The following is a 9,788-nucleotide window of genomic DNA, read 5'->3' as shown; positions in this document are numbered from 1 at the left end:
CCACAGTGCATGATGGTCTCTGACACATCTAACACAGTACAACTCCTATACTTGAGGGCCAAAAGCCAAGTGTGCTATGCAGAGCAAACACAAACCCTGCTAATCATAAACCTCTAGACACATACCTCTAGGTAATGCATTTACAGCACCCCACTCTCCAACCCCACAACCTGCAATGAGGACCTTTGATCAAAAGTGTTTCTAAATTTACTGTGAAGGTCAAGTTTGGCTTAACCAGTCTTTCATCAATTACTTTTGCTTCTAGAATGTATTTATTACAGCAACTATAATCTCCCATAGGACTGAAATATATGCTTTCTTAACTTTTTAGTTTGAGTTCACCTTTCATTCTCTTTAGTAGAAGTTTTCCAATCATTCAGCCAACCCTCACAGCTAAGGGAAGTTGTGTGCTGGGACTAACTCCCTAAGAATTATCAGCTCAAAATGAATGAAGGTTCAGAGCCTGCAAAGAGAGAGCTCAGTGAACACAGATCAAGCAGAGAAGGCAGGATTCTTTTCTCTCTTGGCTTATACCACTCTTCTTTGGACTAGCACCTGCTGGATATCCCTTGGTGGGTTGTTCGTTTGCTTTGTGATCTACATCTTGGGAATATATTAAGTACATTCTATATTGAATAGCTCTATATTGAATAGTGACAGCCAACATGTGTTTTCCTCTTTTTGGGGGATCTTCTCCACAGTAAAAGTAAATGTGAATTGTGTTCCTAACAAAGGGAGGTAAAATACTAGGGATGAAAAACGTACTGGGGAATTAGTGATCTTAAAAAAAAAAAAAATAGGTAAAACCCTTATGTGGTCTTACTCATTTGCTTCCCTTCATTCCCGTTCTCTGAACTGCTTTGTGAGTAATGATTGATTCTCCACACCCGGAGAACACAACACTTTGGTGTGAGCTCCAGCCTGCAGACTCAAGTTCCTCCATTAGAAGACGGAAGTATTCAACACTTGGGCATCACTCGTTTCACCAACAAGGTGGTAGGTTTCAAGGTCAGTAATAAGAGGTGTCTGTTTTCACTTTGCTTTACATAGATCAGGATAGAAGTCATAGACATACTATGTTAAAATATCAGGAGAGTGCCAATGTACTAAGAACCAGCAAGTTCTTCTTTTAGTTGGAAGCTAGTGTATGTTCTCATACCTAAAGTTTCTCCAGTTCCTTCAAGGACTTTTAGTGAATTACTACTGTATTAACATGGCTATCTCTTGGAGCGCACACACCCATGACGGTAAATCCATACTCACACAACTTTATAGCTCTGCGATTTGCATTTGAAAGAAGAGAGTCAGTTCTTCCAGAAGGACAGAAGAAACCATAAACAGGAGCTTTCTGTAATAATAACCCAATATTTTTGAAATATCAGGTTCCCAATTCAGTGCCTTCCACTTATCAGTAAAATTAGAGTTAGCCCTGAGTAAAAGGCTGATATTTTTCTAATCATATTTCATATAGATCATGAGTGATTTAAGGACAAGAAGCAGGCCTTGTCAACTGTGTACCCACAGCACTAAAATCAGTGTTTAAAACAGAAGGTCTTTAATAATTATTGTGGAATTGAGCTGAATTTGCTAATACTCAGCACCAAAAATTATTTTTCAACTTAGATCATTTAGAATACCTTCACATTCTCTTGTTGTACTTTAGCCAGTAGGACTTAACTTAGGAGACAGTGAATAAATTATACTGAAACTTTCTTCCAAGTGGGATTGAATTTACTTCACAAAATCATTGTTTTTTAATCTGCACATTCTACAAAGGGTGCTCCTAGTGAGAAGAAGAAGAAAAAAAAACTACCACAGCATCCTTGAATATAGGTCCAACACTCAAGTCAGCTAGTGAAATAGGACCCCAAAGAGACTGATGCTGGGGCTGAAGAATATACTTTTTTCTTTCTTAGAAAGTAGGAAATCTAATTACCTTCAAGTTTCTCACATTTGAGCCATACTACAAATGAGCTGTGTCCAGGTACAGAAAAACCAACAATATTTTATTTATAACCTTATTTTTTTGGTTTTTGAACTACAAATTCTGGTTCTAGACGTGTTTAAAAGATCATGGGTTTTATAGATGCTCATATGTAAATTAATCTGTTGTTTGCTTACTTTTTTCTTTTTCTTTTTTTTTTGCTTTTTTCCTTTTTTTTTTTATTCTTTGTCATTGAATGGTTCTCCTCATAAATACAGAACAGGTCATTACATGAAAAATATAAGATCCTGCATTTTTTTTATCTCGTTCTCTCTTAAAAATCTATTTCTAATATTGCATTCCCCATTGGACTACTTCATAAGGGCATGAGGGAAAGAAAGGAAAGAGAAAAAAAAAGAAAGAAAGAAAGACAAAATAGACTGGTTCTCACCACTGGAATTCACCATAAAAATCTCAAAGTGTAACAGAATTCTTACAAAATTTCCTAGGCCAGTTCTTTAGGGACTTGAGATCTATGAAAAATATGGCAACCAGGGAAGGCAGGGATGAGATGTGGGAAAATAGTAAATAAGTGCAGCAAAAACAGGTTCTGAGGAATACACATAATTTTGTCTGCTTTAGATCACAATAGAATTTTTAATAAATAAATTTCTTTTCTTTTTTGTTTTTTTTTGTAAAGACACTTTTTTGAAACAGTAGATTTAGCCCAGTCATTTGTGTCATTTTTAATAAACTGTCTTTTTTTTATTGTTTGTTTTCTGTAACTCTGTAAATGTTTTAGATTTGAGTCTCTTGTACATTGTCTTTAGAGTTCATTCGGATCAATAACGGTTCATGCACTGAACTGTGTATTGAATTAATTGTGTTAACTGTTGTTGTGTGGTTGAAGGGAGATTTGTAAGAGTTATAGTGATTTAGGTGCTCATGTTCGATAGCAGGCATGGGCAGGTGGCTTTCCATGGGTGTATCTCCTGTAATCTCATCATCCACATTAATGATTTCAACAGTCCTTGTCGGGGCGTGATGGTTTTGCCGATGGTGCTGCTTCCTCATCTTGTAGAAAATGACCAGCATCACTGCAGCCATGAGTGTGATGGCCACAAAACAGCCAATGATGATTTTGGTGGTCTTCATGACCTCATCAATTCCCGGGATCCCACTGTTTATGTCAGTCACTGGGATGGTGAATGTTTTTTCTGTCGACCTTGTGCTCTGTGGCGTGAGAGAGGTGGTCACATTGGTGGTCTCCCAGTCAATCACTGGAGTGGGGCCCACGTTGTTATCTGTGGTCCGTGCCTCATCCTGAGAAGGTTCCATAGTCTCTACTGTGACGGTTGAAAAGTAAGAGAAGGGAGTAGTGGTTGCTGCAGTAACATTCAGGGTGGCGGAAGCAGTGGTATTTCCGACAGAATTACTCACCATACATGTGTACATGCCTGTATCTTGCACGGTTACATTCGTGAAATTTAATGTGCCGTCACTGAGCACAGCTATCCGCACTTTGTATGCCCCATGTGTCATGACTGTTCCATTTGGAGTAATCCAAGATACAGAGGTCAGGGATGTGGAGGCCCGACATTTCAGCTCGGCTGCCATGCCCTCAGTGACATTGAGGTCTGCTGGGGGCTCCACAATCACAGGAGCATAGCATGTAAAGTAATTCTGGTCAAGCTCCCCGATGTACCTCCCTTTCAGATTGGGAGGAGTGTTACATCGAGCACAACAAGCTGTGTTGGAGGGGGCCATGTCTTTTATCCACCAGCTGAGCCACAGTATGTCACAGTTACAGTTCCAAGGGTTGTGATGCAAGTGTATCCGCTCTAGGTGATGCAAGGGTGTGAAGAGGTCATGAGGCAGTAGTGTTAGATTGTTGTGTGCCAAGTTTATCTCCACGAGTGACTGAAGGTTATCAAAGGCATTCCGTTCAATCACTTGAATCTGGGACTGGATCATCCACAGTTTTTGAAGGTGCATCAGTCCCTGGAACGAGCCAGGCCTGATGGCTGACAAATGATTCCCAGAAAGATCCAGCTCATCTAGTTTAATGAGAGGTGTAAGGTTAGGGATTTCGCGGAGGTTGCACATGGCAAGGTTCAAATACCTCAAGTTGGACAGACCTTCAAAGGCACCTTCTGAGATATATGAAAGCCTTTTCAATTCCCCCAAGTCTAGTCGGCGCAAAGAAGGGATTCTGTTAAAAGCATAAGAAGGAATGCTTTCAATGGGGTTGTTTCTCAACCAGAGCTCCTTCAGTTTAGACAAATATACAAAAGCTCCATTTGGGATGGTAGTAAGACGATTGTCAAAGAGTTCCAGAGTATTGAGGTTTGCCAGACCATTGAAGGCCCCGATTTCAATTGTTCTAATATGATTCCTACTCAACTGTAGGATTTCCAGGTGCCTCAAGTGCTTGAAGCTGTTCACTTTGATGATCTGGATTTGGTTCTCATGGAGGTTCAGCAGCCGCGTGTTGGTAGAGATGCCATCTGGAACCTCCCGTAGGTTTTTCCGGACGCAAATCACCTTGCTGAACTGGTTGCTGCAGGAGCAGACAGAAGGGCAGGTTTGAGCCCGCACCAGACCAGCCACCACAAGAAGCTGAAGAGCCAGCAGCACCACAAGCAGGGGGTCAAATAGGGCCCTGTTAAACCTAGGACCTATCATTATCTGCTGTGGATGTAAGGTCATCTTGTTCAACATTCATAATTTATCTGGTGTTGGTCCGTCTGGAGTTCAAATAGTCTGCAACATAAGAGCAAAAAGGGGTATTAGATCTCCTCCAAATGCCTTTCTGGAGCAATGTCAGTGACATAATATACCAGCTAAAGCTATCATTTCTCACACTAAGCAAACAACAAATCTAATGTCCTTTTATTGAGCAATGTGGCTCATATTTATAGAGAAAATGTTTCTGTACTTCAAATCAGCAGTCATCCACAGCCCATATCTATCAAGCGTGCGCTCACAGAGAATGAGGGGAAACACCTTACAGCAGTGTTCAGCAACCGAGTATGACTTGAATGCATGAGGACATATGAGATGGACCCCATCAGTAGGTTCAAAAGCCAGACCAGATTGGAAAAGTACAGAAAATAAGATTTGGGCCTATACCCAACAAACTAAAAGCTTCCTTACAAAACCAGTAATACCTGAGATTGTATTGAGGATTCTTCTATATGCCAGAAACCATGGGCTATAGCCTTCACAAGCAATCCTGTCCAGGAGTAGCTACATAATTTGCAGGGTCCAGTGCCAAATGAAACTGGAGGATGGCTTCTTAAAAATTATGAAGACTTTCAACTCTGTGTAACAACAGAGTATTAACCAAGTGTGGGCCCTTCTGTGAATGGGGTCCTTTTCAATTACATAGGGTGCATGGACTGATCCTTTTTTGTCCTTACACCACTGCTCTGAGGTAGGGAGGTTTACTGTCTCCATTTCCAAAATGAAGAAGTTTAATCATAGGGAAACTAACACAAAGTCACAAAGTTCATAAGTACAGAATCAGGACTCACACACTCATCTGACTGGTCCAAGAGCATATGATCTCAAATCTCCATGAAAAAATTTCTGGGAGAACGATGGCAAAGACAAAATATTTTTTCATATTAATTTCTCTAAAATACCTTTTCTGGGGGGTGACCTCAGCTCTGAACCCTGGCAACTGTGAAAATACACTGAAACAATGGCATGTACAAATGTACATAAACTTTTAGAGATTTTCAAATACCCAAACTCATTATAACAACTGCTAGCTATAGGCAGACAGACCACAAATTAAACAAATTAAATAATTTCCATGAAACATAACTTTTATGTACAGAGGACACCTTAGTATAAAAGAAATACTATATATCTCGTACCCCTACTCTCACTGATTTCAAGTAGATTTGTGGGAAGGGGAATAAAATAACTTACTTTCTGCATCTCTTCCAGCACAAGAAGGAATTTTAAAGGAACTTTGGGTTACCCAGTGCTCGTCTCATTCTTATCATGAACTGGGCACCTGTGTAATGACTTCTTCCAAATCTCTCATCTCAATAAAGTGTCCCTTCTATGAATCTCTTGGAAACAAACAAATGAAAAAAAGGGATGGGGATCACTACCTTCCAACTCAAAAAGGCACTAATTTAGTACTTTTATTATGTATCACCTTGGGCAACTTATTAATCTTCTCTCCATAACATATCCTCCTCACTTGCAAAATGGGAATGACAACAGTACATACCCTTAGTGGTGTTGTGAGGATAAAATTAGTTAATGCAGATAAAGCACTTCGAATAACACCTCTCCCATGTTAAAAACTGAGTAATGTCAGCCATTATTATTACCGTTCTTGTTCTTGTCCTTACCCAGTTATCTTGCTGAGCATATAAAGATGAAGACCATCATCCTTACCCCTGAGGAAATGATCATTTAAAAGGGGAGACAGATAGGCCAAAGATGAATTGCAATAATATATGTTCATTGGTATAAGACCAGGCCACTCTGGCATAAGGGCACTGATATCAGATCAGCTCAGTCCGTGTTGGTAAATCATAGGATTTTAAAAGAAGAAGATCATCTGATCTAGGTTCTCTAGAAGAAGTTGATTTAAAAAAAAAAAAAAAAGGAAAGAAGAGCACTTTCGCCAAGGAACACCTTCAGCCAAGAGACAAGGACCCAGAAAGATGCTTGCATGTCCAGGGACCAGTAAACCATTCTCTGTGGCATGAGAATGGAGGGCCTGGAAAAGAGACAGTTCTTTCTTCTACGCTGCTGCAGCTCTAGATTGACTTTTCATACTATATATATATATTCATTCTAGTACTATGATCATTAGTACTAGATCATTAGTCTCTGGTCCTGCTTCTCCCACTAGCCTGTGAACACCATGAGGACAGAAACCATGTCTGATGGTTTTTCTCACCTGTCACACTTCAGACATTGGGTAAAAAGGCTGTTGTAAATGTGTAGAAGCAGTTACTATCTAGTTACAACTCTGTGTATGTGTAATGATAGACACTAATATAGTAATCATGACTTTCTACTTCCCATATTTTCTTCCTTCTTTCCTTCCCTCCTTCCTTCCTTCCTTCCATCCATCCATCTCTCTCTTTCTTCCTTTCATTCTTTCTTCTAAGAGAAAGAGAGAGCTCACCAGTTGGCAGGAGAAGGGAAAAAGGAGAGGGAGAGGGAGAGAATCTTAAGCAGACTCCTCACCCAGCATGGAGCCCGATGCAGGGCTCCACCTCATGACCCTGAGATCATGACCTGAGTGGAAATCAAAAGTCTGGATGCTTAACCAACTGAGCCACTCAGGTGACCCTATCTTCTATATTTTCTGATGTTTTGATACCTGGGGCCTTGTTGTTCCAGAGAGAGCCCCTCAAGGACTAGCCAATTCCTTGAAATAGTAAAGGACTTGCCCACAAGCATGCCTTTCATATTCAAACCAATCAACCTGAAGCTTATACCCCAGTCAACTCCTTTCTCAGGATCTCACAGGGTAATGCCAGCTGCAAGCCTGCTTACCCTGCCTTCTCTTGCTTTCTCTCTCAAACCATGATAAAGGCACTTGCTCAGAGTTTTCCTTACTCCTTCTACTCCTGTGACTGACCCTGGTGCTTCCTTGTGTGGCCCCCTTAAGACATGGCATGCTCCCTCCCTTGGGAACTGTGAGTAAAGAAAAAGTATGTATCTCTTCAATGACAGTTGTCTCCTGATTTGTCTCATTATACCGAAATAATAATAAAATCTACATTTAAAAATAACTAATCACTAAATAGCGGGGGCCTGCTCATCTTAATAATCTTGTTGATGGCTTTATAGGTCTATTCTATTGTCCCATTTACACAGTGACAATAATAAGATTGGTAGGCTTCTCACCCTGAGCTAGATTAAGAGATATTTTTTATTGTAAATTCAAGCATGACCTTAAAAACCCTTAGGGATTTCCATTTTAAATAGAATCCAACTTACATTTCCAGTGACATGACCACTGAAAATTTTTCACTCACATGATTTGGTGTAGTTATACATTTGCTCCCCTCTCTCCAACACACACTTTTTAAGGTAATTGGGCAATTAGAAAATAGCACATAAAATCTCTGATACAGATATGATTTCACTTATTTGTGGAGCATAACAAATGACATGGAGGACATTGGGAGATGGAGAGGAGAAGTAAGTTGGGGGAAATTGGAAGGGGAGGCGAACCATGAGAGACTATGGACTCTGAGAAACAACCTGGGGGTTTTGAAGGGGTGGGGGTGGGAGGTTGGGGGAACAGGTGATAGGTAATAGGGAGGGCACATGTTGCATGGAGCACTGGGTGTTGTGCAAAAACAATGAATACTGTTATGCTGAAAAAATAAATAAATTATAAAAGCAAAAAAAAAAATCTCTGATACATTAACTGATGGGTATTTTTAGGACTGGAGTCCAAGGGTCCTACTCCTCTAGGGTCCTACTACCTCCCTACCCTATGACTCTCCGAATCCTAGGGTCTCTGGTAATAGAGATATAGAGAAATAACTGATTGACTGGACATAGCACAGAAGTGAAGAAGCTAAGTCCTTTGCTCAAGATAAGCTATTTGCTATCCTTTTCTCTTTAAAATAAGAAACAGCAAAGGAGCCATGTCCCATGGTCAAAGGGAAAGGCTCTGGTAAAGCTTTCCTAAATTTAAATGCCGGCTTAAACTTCCATGACTCTGCAACTGAGAAAGTTACTTCATTTCTCATTTCTCTTTATTTTACTTTTCCGTCTATTCAAAAGGCTTTTGCTAGCAATATCACATTATATATATATATATATACATATATATATATATATATATATATACACACACACACACACACATATATATGCATATATATACAGACATATACTTACCAGCTCATAATTAGCAATTTATAATAAATATGTAAAACATATTCAAACTAAAAATAAAGTGATAGAACACTCAGTTTCTTCCTCATATAAGATAGGAATAACACTAATATCTATTACTCAGAGTTATAGTAAGGATTAACTGCAATGATCAGAAGCATTCTTTCATATGCAAATCCAATGCATTGCAATTAATTGTAGAGTGCATGTGTCTCCCCTTTTTCAATCCCCAGGCTGTTTTATTTTCTATTTCTTACTTACTTCAAGGTCTTTCTACTATTGCTATTAATGAGATTTCCTATAAATCAGTCATAAGTAACAATTTATGAATTATAGCCGGTTCAAAGGTAATTTACAACCCACAGAAAATAACGCTTGGTACGTGCACTGAATCGAATAACCTACTATCAACAAAAGGTTTTCTATTTTAAAATCTAAATTATGTTACTTTACATTAAAAGCCATGTTTCAGCATCTCTTTCATAAGATGATTTTATCACATCAAAAAGAAATCAATTTAAAAGTATGCTCTATCCATTACAATGTCATCTGACAGGGTTTATTTACAAATGGATCTGTATGGGTTTTGAATTAAGCTGTAATACTTTCAGCCTTGTCCCAGAGGATATTCTGACTTTGTCAACAGACCTTTCTTCTTTCCCTACCCATGCTTCAGTGCACTGAGATACAGGGGGCTGCTCTATTTAGCACAGTTTCATTGCTCAGTTAGCAGAAACTGAGTCTAGGTATTGGAAATAGTTTGGAAGCCAGGTAAAAGAAAGGTGAATTTATTAGCCACAACCACTCTCCCCCACAGAACACAGTCTCCCTCATATGAATCTCCAGCAAACCTCCTAAATTCTGAGAACCAAAACCACTTGCCCCACACTCAGCCTGGAAACAGACCTCCAAACCATACCTTTCTGTTGACATAGTCATGATTTTTGCTCTTCCATCATCTTTATTAGCC

The 9,788-nt window shown here is 39.4% G+C and overlaps 1 protein-coding gene across 9 annotated transcripts in view; it reads right to left on the bottom strand.

Annotated features, from left to right (window-relative positions):
• Positions 1-1,975: 1,975 nt before the first annotated feature.
• Positions 1,976-9,788, bottom strand: part of LRRC4C (leucine rich repeat containing 4C) — a 1,220,402-nt gene continuing 1,212,589 nt past the window's right edge. For all 9 annotated transcript variants that reach the window (XM_046014217.1, XM_046014224.1, XM_046014218.1 and 6 more), the window contains one exon: positions 1,976-4,687. In XM_046014217.1, the coding sequence (XP_045870173.1) occupies positions 2,723-4,645 (1,923 nt within the window). In that variant the 5' untranslated portion in view covers positions 4,646-4,687 and the 3' untranslated portion in view covers positions 1,976-2,722. The remainder of the gene's footprint in view (positions 4,688-9,788) is intronic.

Source organism: Meles meles, chromosome 8 (genome assembly GCF_922984935.1).
Source record: "Meles meles chromosome 8, mMelMel3.1 paternal haplotype, whole genome shotgun sequence".
Taxonomy (NCBI): Eukaryota; Metazoa; Chordata; class Mammalia; order Carnivora; family Mustelidae; genus Meles; species Meles meles.
Note: the sequence above shows the minus strand (reverse complement) of the source record. Positions and strands in the feature narration are given on the sequence as shown.